We start from the raw sequence: 19,555 nt of genomic DNA on the forward strand, positions 1-19,555 counted from the left end.
ACAATCACTTTCTGGAAGTTTGTATTGAACTTCTCATGTTACTGTACCCTTAAGGTATAGGGATATTATTGTAACACGAAAGGAGGATAAATATAAATCTAGGATAAATAACTAAGACAAGCAGTACTCACTCTGGGCACAGTTATAGTGGTCCACCTTTTTTAAAGCCTGTAGGACATGCACAGGTGTAGGTCTTATTGCTTGGAAGACACAGGTGACTGCAGCCTCCATTATTGCTCCCACAGCGATTTCTCCCACCTAAACATAACAGGAGAAAAAAAAAAATGAAAGATGCTTTTAAAAATGTACATTATTAACTCACTGAAAAAAACGCGCCTGCAACGACATTGCTACAAAATTACATTACATTGTTTTCTGCATTTTGCAGCACTTTCAAAGTGAAATGTCCAGTGGGTGGCGCTAAAAGTGTGTTTAAATTTTATCTAGATAAACGTGGGTCGGGCAATGTTTCATCACATTAGTTGTTGCACATAATGGGGCAGTTCCTAAATGAAATGTCCAAAGTTAATACTTTATCACATTTGAAAATAATGTACAACCTACACTAAACCTTAAATTTAACCTAACCGATAGTGTTAACAAAAGCAAACATGATATAGAAACAAATTCCTAAAGCAGCCATTTCCATTTCATCTTGTGTCTACAAGTCTTTGAGCTCTTTTATTGTGACTCATGTGTCACTGAACTCGAATACAAATGCGCTGCATCCCAAATGCAATGTTGCACCGGGTGCGCTATCGAGCAAGTTTACTATGTCAGAAAAGCTAAATATGGATCTGGATTTATGGTGTTTTGAGGTCATAACATAGCAGTGTGCAAGGAAATGCATAAAAATAAGCCTTTATTAATCTATAATCAGCATCTGTAATCATAACTTGTGTGAAAAGGAACAAAAGTTGTTGGTGTTTTACTGCTACTAGTGTTCATTTCAGTTGGAAAACCCAGCGAGTTATATGTGTGTACGTGAGTTTTGCAGCAATGCAGGTAGAGGCATGTTTTTCCAGTGAGTCTGGGTGGCATTTAGTTCAATTTGATTAGCATTTGTAAACATTATATACGATTACGGTTAGTTGACCTGCAGGTTGTCTCTGTGGGTGTAGGGTGTGGATGTCCATGGGAAAATGCAGCTTGTTTCGGATGACCTCTTGGTTCTTGCCAGTAAACTTGTTTGCACTGTTGATACTCTTGGTGTGCCAGTCGGTCCAGTACAGACTGTCTTCAAACACGGTGATGGCAAAAGGATGTGGAAGGCCTGGCAGAGCAAAAGGTTCACAGATATATTTAGCATCTGTGCTCTAAAATGCACATTTTTCTAGTGTTAAGCATAATGATTAACGACAGCAGTCCAAAGCTCAAGCAGTAAAAGAAGACATAACCGTTTTTTAACCAATACTTTGTTGGTTTAAGCTCAGGCACAGTATAAACTGTAGAAAGCTGAATGGTTCTGTTGAGTATTAGCCTCAGTTAATTTATGATCCTCCGGTTATGTTTAAGAGTAAGAATTACGCTTAGTTATCTTAAGTCAAATTTCTTTTGGGTTCTTTACAACACTGAATAAATGCATATTATATTAAAGGTTTTATTGAATGTCAAGTCCACACTTTAATTGTTGAGGTCAAATGTCACCCAGAGGTAAGTAATGTTTGCATCTGTTTTCTTGAGTAAAGAGCGTCACAACATCTCCTTATCTTCTTCTCTCATTAAACACACAAACAAAGGGTTTTTGTGTAATTATATCAAGGCATGCTAGAATTCTTGACTCTGATTGGCTGTTTTAAGGTGTTTATTCATTTTCATTCTAAATCAGATAGCTCCAGCCCTTGATTATGATGCATTCTAAGCTGTGGTAAAATACTCCGTAAACACAGCTGTGACCCCACTAAATGTGCCAAGCATTTGTCAGTGTCTAATTACCACCATTATTAATACTTAAAAGTCCACTGAAGTGCTTTGAAACACGCAGTGTTATTCTATGTGTTGACGTAATTTTAACTGAAAGAGGAAGACAGGGCGGGACATATCCAGCAGTCACGCCCCCTTTTTTAAATAGCCGATAATCTTTATTTATATCACAGCCATTCACTGTACGGAAAATACAAATTCTGTGAACAAGTGACCAATTTCAGCTTCGGCATCAATTTATAGTGTAGGGGACGGGACGTTTCGGATTCTAGAGAGCATTTGATTGGACAAAGTTTGATGAGAGGATGAAGTGCAGGTTGGCGTCATCAAAATCATTCATTCATATTGGCGGAAGTTAGAGACTGTAAGTTTTGAATGCTTATATCTTCTAAATGCAATTTTGTCATTGTTTTGGAGCACACTGGCTTATAGATAATACTAAGGCTAACATATCAATACTAAAAGCCAAAAAACTTCAATTTTGATTTCATGGCTTGACTTTTAACTTGCAGCTAAAATTCTGCAATAATGTGCAAAAATTAAAAATGTTACTTTAGAGAGCATTTTCAGTCATTATGTTTGCATTATGTCATGCTTTTTAGAAGTGCAAAGTGTTAAAGATGTTGACTAAGATACTAAAGCGCATATAAACTACTTGATCTTAATTTTAACTGTACACTGTAAAAAGTTTTCACCAGTTTTAACTTAAAAACTTAAGTTTAGCAGCTGCCTTAACATTTTAAGTTAAATCAACTTCAAAGTACATGTCATTTCAACTCAAGTTCAGCAGCTGCCTTAAAATTTTAAGTTTTTAAGTTGAAACTGGTGAAAACTTTTTACAGTGTAGTGTGTTATTTAATATTACATAGGAAATTAAATGGGAATATCTTTTAATTTATCTTTTAAATTGCAAAATTTATCAATACAAATGTGTAATTACAAATATAGACATTCCATATTTCAAAGAAAACAGTAAGTTACTATGAAATTACATAAAGACTTACTTAAGTAGGTCAATAAAAAAAAAAAAAAAAAAAAAAAAAAAAAAAAAAAAAAACAGTCTAAAGTCTAATTGCATGTAATACACATTTAAATTGTAACACATTTAACTGTAATTAATATACAAGTGCCCCAAAACATTACTCTACATTCACACTTTATTCCCATAAAAAGCAGTCTTATGCTGAAGAGTACTTCTTTTTCACAAGGTTCTATTGGGATTTTGGGATAAAATTAGACATGAAAACGTCAAACTTTGTATATAAAGCAGACTGGCAGAGGTAAACTATTTTCAAACCACTAATTAGCTACTTTCCATCCATCAGGGATTAGAAACCCTTTTTCTCCGACTAACAGTCAATCTGAGGTGGGGGAGGGTGAGTTCACTGCACATGGTTGGGACATTTATGATTTTCTCAAAGCTGGTTACAACATGTTCCTAACAAACAACCCCACTGAATCTCTCAAAAAACAGCAAAAGCCAGCACTCAGTTTACCAAAAGCAATAAACCAAAGCACTCATTATAATCTCTGCATTGTTTTTCTGTCCTACACTCCATAAAATAAAAATAAAGGCTCTTTATTGGCATTGACAGAAACTTTAACATCCAAGGAATCTTTCCATTCCACAAAAGTTTCTTTAGAGTGGAAAAAGATTTAAATGTTCTTCAAACTAACTCATAGAATCATTCCATTCCACAAAAGGCTCTTTAAAGTGGATAAAGGTTCTTTAGATATCTTAAATGTTCTAAGAACTAATAAAAACAGTTCTTTTAAGAACCTTTTACTGAAAGGTTCTTTGGGGAACCAAAAATAGTTCTATGGCATTGTTGCGCAAAATCCTCTTTTGGAACCTTCATTTTTAAGTGTGCATGGAAGCTTTCCAGTGCAAAAAAAAAGGTATTTTAACATAGAAAAGGGTTCTTTAGATTATTAAAATAAGAAAAAAGTGGAACTGTTTTCAGAAAGGAAACCAAAAATGGTTGTTCTGTAGTATCGCTGTGAAAAAAACCTTTTGGAACCTCATTTTAAGAAAGTAGATTGTGTTTTATCCTGGCTTATACTTTAAACCTGGCGTTCTGCCAAACTATAGGCGTGTAACCCACCCTGCTTGGATCTCCCGCCTTTTCTGCACCTTTCACCCTTCTCCAGGTGTACACACACAGCGTGGGGTTGTTTTGTGATCTTATCTTTGTAAGAGAATCAAGGCTAGGTTTGAGTTTTAAGGCTTGTTTGCCTTTTACGTCTCTTTTTTATCTTTTGTTCCCAGCTCCACTGCCATCTGCCGTCCCCCTCCTTGCTGGTACCTTTCTCTTGTCATTTCAATCATCGTTCACTTTTGATCTTGTTTTTCCAGTCAACATATCTTTTCTCCGTGTGTGTGCACCCTGATTTTATATAATGCTGGTGCCTCCCTCCCTAGTAAATCTGTCATTGACCACTGTAAGCAAATCTGCGCTGGATTTTTTTAGAGCTCGGTTTTCAGGTCTAAATATTCCCCCACCTTTCCCAGGTGCACAGGTATTTTGTTCCTGCAAACCCCGAGGCTTAGGCTTCCTTTCTAGTGTGCCATTTAGAGAGACCGCTGGTTGCACTCCATCACACATCAGACAGATAACTGAATTTATTCATCAGGCACTCCTTATCCCAAATGAACAGAAGACTAAAATACTACAGAACACTAGAGGAAAAAAGCACACCAACCTAATTTACCTTTCCAAATCTGTGCAGCTGTTGAAAAACTGAACTGCTAATAGAATTAATGTACTGTTTTAAAATACTTTGACCATAACATGTTAAATTAATATGTTGCAAACCCTGGTTCCTGCGTTTATTTAATCAAATTAAATCAGTAAGCAAGAAGAAATATTATGGAATATTATCACAATTTAAAATAACTGTTTTATAATTGAATATATTGTAAAATCTAATTTATTCATTTGATGCGAAGCTTAATTTTTAACATCATTACTCCAGTCTTCAGTATCGCAGGATCTCATTCTAACATGCTGATTTGCTGCTCAAGAAAGATTTTTATTATGTTGAAAACCATTTTTGATGAGTAATATTTTTTGTGGAAACCATGATGTATTACCATTCAAAAGTTTGAAATAAAAAAATAAGAAAAAAAAAAGAATACTTGTATTCAGCAAGGACACATTACATTGATCAAAAGTGACAGTAAGGACATGTTACAAAAGATTTCTATTTCAAATAAACGCTGTTCTTTTGAACTGTCTATTCGTCAAAGAATCCTGAAAAATAAAATGTATCACGGCTTGCACAAAAATATGACTCATAACTGTTTTCAACATTAAAAAACTTTTGTAAGTGTAACAACAACCTGTCCAGGGACTGCGGGTGGAAATTAGCATTTTTGCTATAACCTGGCACATGACATCTTTTCTTATTTTAGACTAATGTTTGTGCATTGCCCCTGATCAAATAAATAAAATTAAAAAAAAATAAAAAATAATCAGAAAATCAGCGTATTAGAATGATTTCTGAAGGATCATGTGACACTGAAGACTGAAGTAATGATTCTGAAAATTCAGCTTTGCATCACAGGAATAAATTACATATTACAATCCATTTACATTGAAAACAACTGTTTTAAATTGTAATAATATTTCACAATATTACAGCTTTTACTGTATTTTTGATCAAATAATTGCAGCTTTGGTGAGAAAAGAGACTCAGGTTAAAAATCCTTTTTTACCTTGGCTGATGACAGCCTTTCTGTTCTTCCCATCCAGGTCAGCTCTTTCAATGACGTGGTGTTTGGCATCCACCCAGTACATACGGTGACCGGCATAGTCAATGGTGAGTCCATTGGGCCAGAAGAGGTGCGTATCTGCGATTATTTTGCGATTTGAGCCGTCCATGTTGGCATATTCAATGCAAGGCATATTTCCCCAGTCAGTCCAGTAAATCTTCCTAAGAAAGGAGTATAAGTAATGTTAGAAACGTTAGAGTTCATGGCAACAAAGGAAACAATTAATATTCTTTATGATAACAGCTTAACACTAGACTCAAGTTTGACTTAACACAATTAACAGGAATTACTGTCCTCAAGATTTTACAGATCTTCTTGTAAGTGAATGAAATAAGCGATTTTGAAGAACAACGTCATGCATTTTATCCACCAGTAAAATGGATATGGCTTATTATTTTTCACATACAGCAAGATTCACATGCATCTGTCGGTGCCGATAACCTTGTAAGCAGTGTGCTGACATACAGTGCCGTTGCGCTACGGACGTCCTGAGTTTGAATGCCAAAAATAAATTAAGTAAAAAAAGATGCATCTGTTTTAGGTTGTTTTAATTCTTTCTCATTAAAAACATACTACTGTGTAGTCAGCGCTGTATGGACATGTATGACCTCACATGTGAGTGACGTGTTTAAGATGCTCTGTCAAGTTAACAGAATTTGTCCGTTCCAATGTCAGTTTCAAAACAGTGGACCAATCAGAAGACCACGGAGGCGGGGCATGCGTTGAAAGCTTTTGTTTACAGTAGCAGGTTGGCATGGCAACTTCATTATTTGACAGCAACAAGGTGGAGTAGGCATTCTGTGCTGTGCTTTGTTTTTTTTTTAAACCATTCCTGAGTGCTGCTTCTCACGTTTTAGATGCAAAGACGGGTTCTGTGTGAAAGGCCAGTAAGAACCTAGAGTAAATACGCGCGTACATAAAGTGATAGGACAAGAGCGCCGAGAGGAAGATCACATGCAACAGCGATCATGAGTCAGATTCACATCTATAACTATGAGGGCAAAAAAATAAACAAATAAATAAACAACATTTTTACTGAATACATAAAAAATTGCAATAATAAAATTAATGGTAAAACTTTCAATTAATCAAGATTTTGGTTCATATCATCCAGCCCTAATCTGCGTGTAGGACTCAGTGGACGCACAGCCGGTCGAAAACAAGTGCTAAATCCTGTTGGAGAGGGAGAATTCAAGCCAGATTTCATAAACCCCTTTGTCCCCCATGACAAAGAGCCACGATAAGCGTCGGCTGCAACTCAAGCCTTGTGACAATCCCTGGAAGAAATTTTTGCCCAGGCTTTTGTGATTAGAAGCAAATTGAGTTACGAGGTTTAGCTAGAAGTCACCAGAATGCTTTCATGACCTGCTTACCATTGCTTTTTACAGAACAACAACAACAACAACTGTCACAAGAGGGGATTTTTCCCCATGTAAAAGAACAAAGACTGACAATTTACAGTGCATAAAATAATAAATGTACAGAATTTGCATTCACATAAAATAATGGGGAAATGGAAATAACATGCTTTTAAGAAAATAATTAAGTTTGAACTGAATGTAATGCTTTCGGACACGTAACTGCATGTTAATTGCAATTAAATGAAAAAGTATTATAGTTTAAATTTATATTAAATGCAGTTAGCTGAATTTAAGAGTGCTTTTTGGACCCACTTAAGTAGGACTTAAGTACATCTTTATGTGTAATTTCATAATTACTTCTCTGTCTTTGAAATATGGTTAAAGTGTGCTACCAAATGTACCGATCAATGTTGGGGAAAGTTACTTTTGAAAGTACATTGGGTTACTCCCTAAAAAAGTAAATAATTACGTTACTTAGTTACTTTATATGTAACGTAATGCGTTACGTTACTTTTTGCGTTACTCTTAAAAATGTGGGCAGGGCGTGCTTGTTTTATTTTAATATAAATAGTTCTATTTTTTTGCAAATGTAAAAGCACTGGCTTTCACTCCAAAAAGTGAAATGAATATGCCTCAGACTGAAGGAAAAATAAATTAGCATCTGTACAGTAGAACACAGCTTGAAACTCTTCAGTACTTAAAAAAAAAAAAAAAGTAAAGTAAAATGTTAGTTTGTTTAAAGTCATTTTTGCTTATTAGCATGGTTGAACTGGATCATCAAAGGTTAGTAGCAAAGACATTGGTTAACAAAATGGCATTAAAAACAAATCTGTGTTATTTAACATTGTTGCAGGTTTGCATCATATTCTGAGATCGCATTTCACTGTTTTTAATTCATTTTGATGAGTATTGAATCAAATGGGAAAACAAAGTAACTGGCGTTACTTATTTGAAAAAGTAACTCGGATATTTTCTTGTAAATTAAAAAGTAATGCGTTACTTTACTAGTTACTTGAAAAAAGTAATTGATTAAGTCACTCGCGTTACTGTAATACGTTACCCCCAACACTGGTACCAACACGCATTTATGATAAAAGGTCATGCATTTAATTTATTTTTTTAATTAGACATTTGTAATTATGAAGTTTAGTACATTTAAAATATTTTAAAGCACAACAAAAGATTATTAAAATGTAATGATTTAAAATGTACTTTAAAGTAAAACCATTAATTTTCAGAAGTGTACTTCAGTGTGTTCAGAAACAGCCATGAAAGTAACTCTCTTTAAGTCATTTGAGTGGTCTTTTATTAATGTTAAATTATCTTGACGCACAGTTAAAAAAAAAACAAAAAAAAAAAAAACTTTTAATATTTGAAGTACACTACAAGGGCACATTCAACATAAGCAACCACATTTCTTTTTCACAAGGGATACTATGAAAATACTGTAATGCTTAGTATGCAAGACTTCCTACCCAGTCCAAAACAAAATTGTGCATTTATTGTGCAATGCTTGTGCTGAATGTACTTTTGAAAAAAACAAACAAAAAAAAAACACATTATTTGCAAATTATAGTATAACTTCAGTAAAACACAACAGTCAGAGAGTATTTACCCCTCCATTGGATGAAGAGCGATGGCACGGGGTTTCTCCATCCTCTGCCATAAAAGCACTTTACGGTGTGTGCCGTCCAGATTGGCCACTTCAATACGAGACGTTCCTGAGTCAGTCCAGTAGAGCTTATTATGAATCCAGTCGATGGCCAGACCACCTAAGAAAGTGGGGGGGAAAAAAACTATTATTGCTGCTTTAAAACCAACTATTATTGTTGCTACAAATGTTTTATATTATATATTTTACATGCTTTATCATTCAATGAAAACTAACCTAACCCTAACTATTGAAATCACTCTTTATACATTTTATGTTTTTCTATTTTCATTTGAGTTTTTATAAAATTTTCATTTTATTTTGGACATTTGCATGCCATTTTCTTTGTTTAAGCTACAAAAGCATAAAAAAAAACAAAAAAACAAGAACTGTTCCTGGAGGATTTTATTGCTGTTTTATATGTCTGTAAATCCAACCTAAACTATCAAACTCAGTGTTTAAAGGGATAGTTCACCCAAAAATGAAAATTCTGTCTTCATTTTACTTACCCTCAGGTTGTTCGAAACCTGTATGAAATTCTTTCTGCTGCTGAACACAAATGGAGACAATTGCCGGTACTCATTGACTTCCATAACAAGGGGAAAACACTATGGAAGTCAATGGGGACCAGAAATTGTTTGACCAACACATTCTTCAAAATATTTGTTTTCAGAAGAAAGAAAGAAGCTCACAGGTTTCAAACAACCTGAGGGTGAGTAAATAATGATAGGATTTTCTTTTCTGGGTGAACTGTTCTTTTAACCACGCAGCATAAACAACAAAACTATTCATATTTTGAATAAAGATTCGACTCAAAGCAAGCACCATGATGATACTAGAACACTTCCATTAACAATCAGTGAAACTGTCACTAACTACTTCAGACCGTTTCATGTTATAATCAATACAGCTGTCTACACTTTTATTTACACTGTGTCTTGTTGACTGTAATTGGCTTTCATTTTTGTAGGATCTGTTTTATTTATTCAGCTGTTTGTACAGTGCAATTCAAACAAGAGTCATAAAGCAGAGTACATGAGGAACACAGCGAAAACGACTGCGTACCTGGACTCTCAAGACCCGTGGACACGACCTCCTCCACATTACTGCCGTTCAGACTGGCTCTCATGATGCGGTCCAATGTCACATCGGACCAGAACACCAGCTCTTTGCTATGATGAAAGTCCAGCGCTATGGCGTTTTCCAGGTTATTCAGTAATAGCGTGTACTCTGAGCGGTGCGGCAGAACCTGTCGGATGTCAATCCGGTTCGCAAACAACAAAACTGGTTCTGGACCTGGGAATAGAAAACAGTTGGTATTCAATTGGTCACCTTTGTTTTAAAATCACCAGTGTTTTGCTGCTTTCACAGCAGACATTCAGCCTTACCCAAAGCTTTGCAGCTGCGTTTGTCGGGTCGAAGCTCGTAACCTTGCACACACCAGCAGTGAAATCCTCCTTCTATGTTGGTACAGCCTTGACTACAGTAGCCTTCATCCGCACACTCATCCACATCTGCGTTCAGACCACAAATGCAGGAAAGTTTAGAGAGATTAATAACATAACATGAATAACATTTATTAGTAAGCTTCATCGTTCGTCAGAGTAACATGATGGTTCAAACACAAACAGACAGAGTGCGAGAAGACTTGGAACAATATCTAACAACACTACAGTGAACAAAGGAGAAAAGCCAGAGAAATCTCTGGATTTCTATACTTAATGATCCAAGTGGATTAGGTTTTAATAAAAGCAAACACTTCTAATTGATCTTGTACTGTAATAATGAAATTAAACTGTCATTTCTTACACACAAGCTCAGTTTTTCTGGCGTTTGTGTACTATAAATATACAGTACTGTGCAAAAGTCTTCTTCTCCAAAGAACAAGTTAAGTCAGTTATTTATACCGCTGTGAAGAAGAAGTGTACTTCATTGTACTGAATATGCACATGTAGTGTACTTCAAAAAAAAACTGTACTTGTAGATAATATTTTAATAAATTAAAAGGTAACATAAGTGTCTGAAAGGGAGATATACACGTTTCTTAACACACTTAAGTACGCTTTTAAAAAGTGAAGTCATAATAAATGTCACATTAAAACGTTTACTTTAAAGTACATGTTAAATTATTGTTTTAATAATATTTTGTTGTGCATTTCTGATGTGTTGGCAAATGTAAAGCACTTGATTATCATTTTAACTGTAGCGTTTTGTTCGATATTACATTTAAAGTTAATATATTTTAATTGTACTAAAACTGCAATTTCATCACAAATGTGTAGTTACAAACATATTTAAATTCAGCAGTACTTATTTTAAAAAACAACAGAAATAATTATGAAATTACATATAAAGACATACTTAAGTCTTACTTAAGTGGGTCAAAAAACGCTAAAGGTCAGCTAACTGAATATAACATCAATTTAAACTATAATACATTATTCACTGACAATAACATGCAATTAAATGTCTAAAAACATTACATACAGTTCTTCACACTTAAGTATATTCTTAGAAATTATATTATTTCTATAAGTACTCTTAAAAAATTATGTTAAAGTGTAGCTCTGTTTCACGAGGTTACTTTTGCTTTAATATGTGAAACATTTCTAAATTTCTTTTGGCATTAACTGCCATATTTTTTATTTGTATACAAGGAGTGCAGTAAACAAAGTATGGTGAAGACCGAATGAGATCTGATTTCATTACCATCAAGTCAATTTGGGATTACAACAGAAACAGAAAAAAACTGAGACAGACTATATCCATAAGAATTGTGGCAACATCTCCAAGACATATAGAGAAATCTATAAAAATGAATACATATGAATATATACTGTACATTTATACAAATGCATAATTCATACACCCTTTGTCTTTAAGTTTATAATTCCTTGCAGAATTCATATAAATAAAAGAGATACAAGATCTATTTTAGATAAAGTACCAATAAGAAAATTAATAACTGACAATCCTGTTCAAAAGTTTTTCCCCACGGTTCTTAACTTTCTTTTAAGCTGTCTCTTTTTGTTTAATAATCGTCCTTGTCTATGGCCTCACCTCTGCACGTCTTCCCGTCCTGAGTTAACGTGTAGCCGGTGTGACAAGTGCACTGCACCAGACCGCGAGACATCTGGCATTTCTGTGAGCAGCCTCCATTGTTAACATTACAGTTTTCTTCACTCGACTTGGAGCCTATAAACACACAGGCACAGGCACACAACTTAGTGTTAACAAAGAAGAAAAATGAGGGAATCACATGCTTTCAGAAGAACTACGACTATTGGTCTTATGTAATATTTTCAACATTCGTGTACTAATTTTGTGGACTCACGACAGTCCTGGTGTGGAAGCTCATCAGTCCCGTCTTCACAGTCCTTGACGTCATTACAAACCTTACGCTGACCAATACAACGGCCATTTCCACACAGGAACTGATCCGACGCACATGGAGGAGTTTCTGAGGAACAAGTGGAATTTCAAAGTTTTTTTTTTTTTTTTTTTTTCAAATGTGTCTTTTAAAAGTCTTTGTGACTTTTGTTGTCCCACAAGATGTAGGTGCATTGATTACTAGATCTTATAAATAATCTAAATAATTTTAAAAAATCTATTCTATTTGATTTATACCAAGTCTATTTTAGGCAGAGTTTTAGAGAAATGTAGCACTGCATCATTTGCTCACCAATGGAGGCTCTGTAGTGAATGGGTGCCGTCAGAATGAGAGTCCAAACAGCTCGTTAAAATATCACAATAATCCACAAGTAATCCACACCACTCCAGTCCGTCAATTCACATCTTGTGTAGCCAAAAGCTGCATGCTTTTATAAAACAAATTCATTATTAAGACGTTTTAACATTAAACCATTGTTTCTGGCCATAATCCATAATAATGTTTCCACCGGTGAAAAAGTCCATCCACTGTTGTCTCTCACATCAAAATCCACCCACATATTTGTTTAGAGCTTTTTTGGACTATTTTGGCTTGTAAACAGTGCTTGATCTGTGTAGATTTCTCTCCTGATTCAGGCAAGATGACTTTTTCACTGCAGGAAGCGTTATTATGGATTATGGACTTGACGGAAGTGACACTTTAAAGTTTAAAACATCTTAAAGATGGATTTGTTTCTTACAAACTTTAAGCTTTTCACTTCACAAGACATTAATTGATGGACTGGAGTGGTGTGGTTTACTTGTGGATTATTGTGATGTTTTTATCAGCCGTTTGGACTCTCATTCTGACGGCACCCATTCACTGCAGAGGATCCATTGGTGAGCAAGTGATGGAAGGCTAAATTTCTCCAAATCTGATGAAGAAACAAACTCATCTACATCTTGGAAGGCCTGAGGGCGAGTACATTTTCAGCAATTTTTAATTATATAGAGTTTAAAAGTATAAATTGGCTTTTATTGTCCTTACCAGTCTTTTCACAGCCTTCTTCATCGCTGTTATCAGAGCAGTCATCCTCACCATCACAGCGCCATGACAAGCGCACACATCGACCAGACGTACAGCGAAACTGATCAGCCATGCACATCGATGTGCCTGATGGAGAGAAAGAGGCGTGTGACAGTTGTGCAATGCTCTTGCACACACAAACACTACAATAAAACAGTTACTTACTGCAGTTCTTTTCATCTGATTGGTCGTCACAGTCGTATTCTCCGTCACACCTCCAGCCTGCGTTTATACACATGCCACTGCTGCACATGAACTCTGCAGAAGGGCAGGGCTGGTGGGAGGCTGCGTTCACACACAAACACACACAGTCATAAAACTTTTCTGTATTAGAAACTCATCTTGAATAACCCTTGTGAAACGAAGCACACTTTAAAAAAAAGTACTTAATGTAAATATACTGCTCTTTAAAAGAACATACTTAAGTGCAATCTGAATGTAATGTTTTTGAACACTCAATTGTATGCAGTTATAGTTTACATTTATATTAAATGCAATTAGATGAACTTTGCTTTTTTAACCCAGTTGGACTTAAGTATTTTTATATGTAATTACACTGCAATCTAGCTGCAATTTAGTACATTTAAAACATATTAACTTTGTATGTAACATTGAACAACACACTACTGTTAATTATAATCAGATACCTTATAGTACTTCTTATTTTTTAAAAAAACTCCAACAACTAAAAAAAGATACAAGCACAATGTAAAAAAAAATCCACACAGATTTACAGCAACGAGAACTTTTACGCTAAAATATTTTAAGTAAAACAGCTTGAATAAAATAAGTGCACTTGATTGTTCTAAATGTGCATTTGTAGTGTACTTCAAATATTAAATTTATATTTAAAAAAAAAAATCAACGTGCATGTAATATTATGGAAATAAAAGGCCACCTTTTAAGTGTATTTAAAGACAGAGACACTTTCATTCCAAACGCACTTAAGTACACTTTGTAATAATGTGAAAGTAAAAGTTGTACTTTAGTGGTTTTCAAACCGGTCCTGGAAGCACCCTGCCCTGCACATTTTGTATGTCTCCCTTATCAGAAACATTCAATTCATGTTGTGCAGTTTCTACTAACGAGCTGATGAGTTGAATCAGGTGTGTTAGATGAGGGAGACATACAAAACGTGCAGGGCAGGGGTGCTCACAGGACCGGTTTGAAAAGCACTGCTTTAAAATACATTTCAAATGGTTGCTTTAATAATTTTTTGTCATGCTTATAAGTGCACTCGTTTTGTATTTGACTTATGTTTAGACTAACATACTAAAGCACATGTAAAGTACTTGATTTAAAGGTTCAACAGAAATGACATTAAAGTATATTTTAGTTTATCATAAGTGCTTGTAAGTCCATTCAACATTTTACAATATTTCAAAGACTTATGAAACCTCATATAAAGATATTTAAAACCTACTTAAGTGGCTCAAAAATACTCATCTTAACTGGTAATATAAATTTAAAACATAATACATTTTCATTTAATTGCAAATAACATGTGATTAAAACATTGCATTCAGTTCACACTTAAGAATCTTCTTTTGCTTTTTTAAAAGGGAAGGTGAGAATTAATTATAATGACTGTAAAGCAGAGAAAGAAAAGGGGCATTTCAAACCAAAAAAACAAAAAAAAAAAACAAAAAAAATGTTTTAAGAGAGAGTGAGAAAAGTGAATGTTCCTTACAGCAGTCAGACTCATCAGACCAGTCCCCGCAGTCATCATCTCCATCACAGTGGTAGATGTCCAGAATGCAGCGGCCATATGCACACTGAAACTCCTCAACACTGCATGTGGCTGTCATCACGTCAGATGCTGGAGAGAGAAATTACGTAACGTGATTTACACGCCCACACACACGCACCCGCAAACAGTCCAACAAATCCCTCTCAACAGTTATTTGCTATAAATCAAACAAACAAAAACAAATATAACACAGAAATAAAAACAATCTCAAACAGCAAACACTGGGATCCAAGCATATGAAAAAAAAAAAAGATATTGACCACAATTTAGCAGAATAGTCCCTTGTGCATACAGATGTTGGTCAATGGTGGCAAATTTCTTTCCTTTTCTTTTCTTTCAAAAGCTAGGAAATTCTTTATTAAACCAGATAAACAGTTTTTCACTGCAATGTAGCAGTCTATGGTTTTGTGAAATCTTTTTGCATTCATGCCTGAACATTTTTTGGCTGGCATCTGCCATCTAAAAAATGAGCTGACAAATATAATTCTGTCAAGCAGCTCTATGCACTATACTTGCACAGCTTTGGATGGCCTAGAATGAGAAGAAATGATTCAGGAAATCTAAAATAATTGAAGAAATATGGCTAAAGTATATCTATTCTCTTTAGCTTCACCAATATGACAATTTGCATGACTGATTCCATGTGTAGCTGTCATTGTTTTGAATCTGTGGCCCAAATTTCATTTTCCACCATGTATGAATAGTTCTGTACTTTCTGTTTAGAGGCAAGCGATGGATGGATGCATGTATGGATGCATGTACAGATGCACGCAGTGTTGGGGAGTAACTAGTTACATATAACAGAATTACGTAATTTAATTACAAAATAAATGTAATTGTAATTAGTTACAGTTACTGAGAAAAAAAATGTGCAATTAAATTACAGTTACTTTTTAAAATGTTAATGATTACAAAGGGGGTTACATCTGAATTTTTTCACACACCCATACATTTTATAAATTGCATTGACTGCTCTAAAATGACACCAGTGTTTCAGGTGTTTAGGACACAGAATAGGACACACGCTTATTCGATAACCATTTTATTTCCTATTTGGGTTTATGCATATACTTAATTTTTTAAGATTAATTTTTTTTTCCAAGGCATTGCTAGATGCCAGTGTTTCCTGTCATAACTCTGCAAACATTTGCTTTCAAAACCAGTATCATAGCTATTAAACTATTTCTTGTTATGACTTCAAATCTGTATTTAACCTCAGAATGATCTCAAAGTAAATAAGAAGTGTCAAGTCTGAATTTGTGTGGCTGTGCTTTAAATTAAATTCTCTGGCTCTGTGGAATGCTTGATTCTGATTGGTCAGTCATAACATACCAAGGTCTGTTATTCCACGATAACAACTGGTAAAAGCTAATAACTCAGACTCATCCGGGCAATTTACGCTTAATAGTTTTTTCTTGGTGAAAGCTTTGCGTTTGGTTAGCTAATAAAATATTAAAACTTAATTTAATATTACATGCACAATTTCTTAATTCTGTGCTGCTTGCTAGCAACTGATTTCCTCATGGAAGCTTTGCATTCAATCATTTCAACTCAGTTCAGTGTTTTGCGTCTAATTATTTACTTTTGTGGCAAGCAGCTGTGTAATAAGTGGGATAATGTACAGCCATTTATTATTGCAAAATAAAGATGTAAATTATCCCTTACTTATTATAATCTTAATTCAAGTGATAAAGGATTTTGAAAGTCTGACAGTAATCAGTGTTGAGTGCTACTGTAAGGTTAACTCTGCCTGGTTTAAATGTTTCAGAATGATAACAGTTAAAAATATAAAAAAGTAATTAAAAAAAATTTAAAAAAAATATAAAAAAGTAATTAAAAAGTAAATCAAATATAATAAGTTACATTACTTTAATAAAGTAATTGAAAAGTTACACTACTTATTACATTTTTAAATAGTATAACTTGTAATCTGTAACCTATTACATTTCCAAAGTAACCTTCCCAACACTGGATGCACGGGTGGATGCATGGATGGAGGGAAGGATGCAAAATGGATGGATTGATGATGGATACATGGATGGATGGATAATTGGATAGATACACTGCAAACAGACGAATGCATAATCGATGGATGCATCATAAATGGAATCACGCTGGATGGCTGCATAATGACAGACAATTAGGGTGACCACCTGGCAATAGGGCTGTTGCGGGACATAGATGTGATTTTGCGGGACAATGTGGGACACGTGTGAGACTGATACATTTTCTATTGTTATGCCATTTAAATACTGATTACATCCGTTGTCATATGCTCTGATCTGTGTTTCTGAGCGTGCACAAGCAACCGAGAGAAAGCACGTCATTTTTATGAGTGAAGAGAATCCACCTGCGAGAGAAGAGATGTGCTTCGCATAAATGAAAAATGTCTAGAGCACATTATTATTAAAATAACGCCATAGAAACCACCTCAAACGAACTATTAAAATAAGAATAAAGTCGCGTCTGAAAGCTGCATCGATTTTTTTTTTGTTGGTTAAAATAAGTGTATAATATCATGTTTTTCCGTGTGTTCTTAAAAAGGCAAAAGAACGCATGGACGTTTTCTTAATGATCATTAAAAACCAACACACTCAAGAAAATGCAGGACATTTTCTCAATATGCGACGTGCGGGACAAAGGGTGGAAATGCTGTGCGGTACAACACAAAATGGGACAGGTGGTCACCCCTACAGACAATAGATGGAAACATGGACGCATGATGAATGGATGCAAGAACTGATGGATGGATGGATGGATGCATAGATGGACGGATGCATGATGGATGCATGGATGGAGGGATGGATACAAAATGGATGGATGCCTGCATGATGTAAGCACTGTAGGGTAGGAGGAAGGGATAGATGGATGCATCATGAATAGATGCATCATGAATGGCTGGATGGACGGATGGATGCATGATGCATGATTGGATGTTTGGACGGATGGATACATGAATGGATGGATGGACAGACAGATGCATAATTCATGGATGCATCATGATTGGACGCATGCTGGATGGATGCATGATGGCTGCATGATGAATGGATGCAAGAATTGATGGATGGATAGATGCATAGATGGATGGATGCATGGATGGATGCAAAATTGGTGGTTGCTTGCATGATGAATGCATTGTAGGGTAAGAGGGAGGGATAGATGGATGCATCATGAATGGATGCATCATGGATGGCTGGATGGTTGGATGGATGCACTGATGTTAGATGTAAACATGAATGCATGATGTATGCAAGAATGGATTGATGGATGCTTAATAGATGCTTGGGTGGATAGATGGATGGATGATAGATGCATAGACAGAAAGACAGAAACATGGATGCGTGATTAATGGATGCAAGGATGGATGGATGGATGAATAAACAAATGCATGGATGGAGGGAGGGAGGGACGGGGGGATGGATAGATGGATGCACGACGGGGGGTTGGATAGACGGATACATGATGCATGATTGATGAATGATTGAAAGTATGTATGGATGGATGCACTGACAATAGTTGGAAACATGTATGCAACAATAAACAGCAGCAACAACAACAATGATGCACTGACGGATGCATGGATCAATGGTTGCATGGAGAGAAGTAGAGACATTCATCTGAAAAATAAGTACACTCAGAAACTCAAAATCAGCTTACGGCAATTCTCTTCATCAGTTCCATCTTTGCAGTCGGTGTCTCCATCACAGTACCAGTGTTCTGCGATGCAACTTCCATCAGAGCAGCGGAACTCTTTATCAGAGCACTTCCTCTTATCTGGACACACATACAAGCACAAAAAGGCATTGAAATTCTTGCAGTGAGAATTTTTTTTTAATTTATTTTATGTACTGGGATGGGAGGAAGGTTGCTTGGCAGAAAGTTCAGTACATTTCAGCAGAAATTAAAAACAAGATACACCCTAAATCCACCTCATCTGAAAAAAATGGCACAAAGGAATAGCACAGACCTTGAAGAACTGATTAGACAACCTTGTGTTGAAAACATAATGTGAATACTTTAATAAACTGATGGCTAGAACATAAGATCTGCACAGCTGTCATTGCTGCAAGTGCAGGAATCTTTGCTGAATGTACACAAGCATTTAAGATAAAATGTAAAATACAATGAAGTAGTTGCATTTTCACGTCTGACGAAGGTCTGAATAATGAACAAAATGTCATTTTAAACAAAGAAGTCAGATCTCTTCAAGGGTGAGTACTGCACCTTTACTAACTGACATAAAGTTGCAATTTAATAAACTTAAAATATCTTAACTTCAAATGTAATATTGAATAACTAATATTGAAATATAATATAATATTGATTATAATCAAGTACTTTGCACTCATTGTGTTAGTCAACACATCAAAATAAGTGTACTACTTTAAAGCAATGCTGAAGATTATTAAAACGTATTAAAATTAAACTTTAAATCTTCTAATTTGACATCACTGTCAAAAAGTGTACTCTAAGTATACTTAAGTGTCCTTTTTAATTCATTTGATTAATATTACATCATCTGCAAGTACAGTTTTTAAACTATACTTTTTAAATGTTAAACTTCCCTACAAGTGCACTTTTTACAAAGGGCTTTATGCCATTGGTTATTTTACATCCAAGGGCGTGTGCTAAACTTGTT

General features: G+C 35.1%; 2 protein-coding genes across 2 annotated transcripts in view; one reads left to right on the plus strand and one right to left on the minus strand.

The window, feature by feature from the left end:
- Positions 1 to 19,555, plus strand: part of zmp:0000001168 (signal-induced proliferation-associated 1-like protein 2) — a 262,196-nt gene that overhangs the window by 171,542 nt on the left and 71,099 nt on the right. The gene's annotated exons all lie outside the window — the stretch shown is intronic.
- lrp4 (low density lipoprotein receptor-related protein 4) overlaps positions 1 to 19,555 on the minus strand; it is a 107,922-nt gene that overhangs the window by 28,499 nt on the left and 59,868 nt on the right. Inside the window, 13 exon segments of the mRNA XM_051114676.1 lie at positions 132 to 162; positions 164 to 258; positions 1,097 to 1,273; positions 5,642 to 5,859; positions 8,675 to 8,831; positions 9,776 to 10,006; positions 10,099 to 10,224; positions 11,771 to 11,905; positions 12,045 to 12,170; positions 13,128 to 13,253; positions 13,332 to 13,451; positions 14,857 to 14,985; positions 18,574 to 18,690. Of these exon segments, the coding sequence (XP_050970633.1) occupies positions 132 to 162; positions 164 to 258; positions 1,097 to 1,273; positions 5,642 to 5,859; positions 8,675 to 8,831; positions 9,776 to 10,006; positions 10,099 to 10,224; positions 11,771 to 11,905; positions 12,045 to 12,170; positions 13,128 to 13,253; positions 13,332 to 13,451; positions 14,857 to 14,985; positions 18,574 to 18,690 (1,788 nt within the window).

This window comes from Labeo rohita, chromosome 7 (assembly GCF_022985175.1).
Source record: "Labeo rohita strain BAU-BD-2019 chromosome 7, IGBB_LRoh.1.0, whole genome shotgun sequence".
Classification (NCBI taxonomy): domain Eukaryota; kingdom Metazoa; phylum Chordata; class Actinopteri; order Cypriniformes; family Cyprinidae; genus Labeo; species Labeo rohita.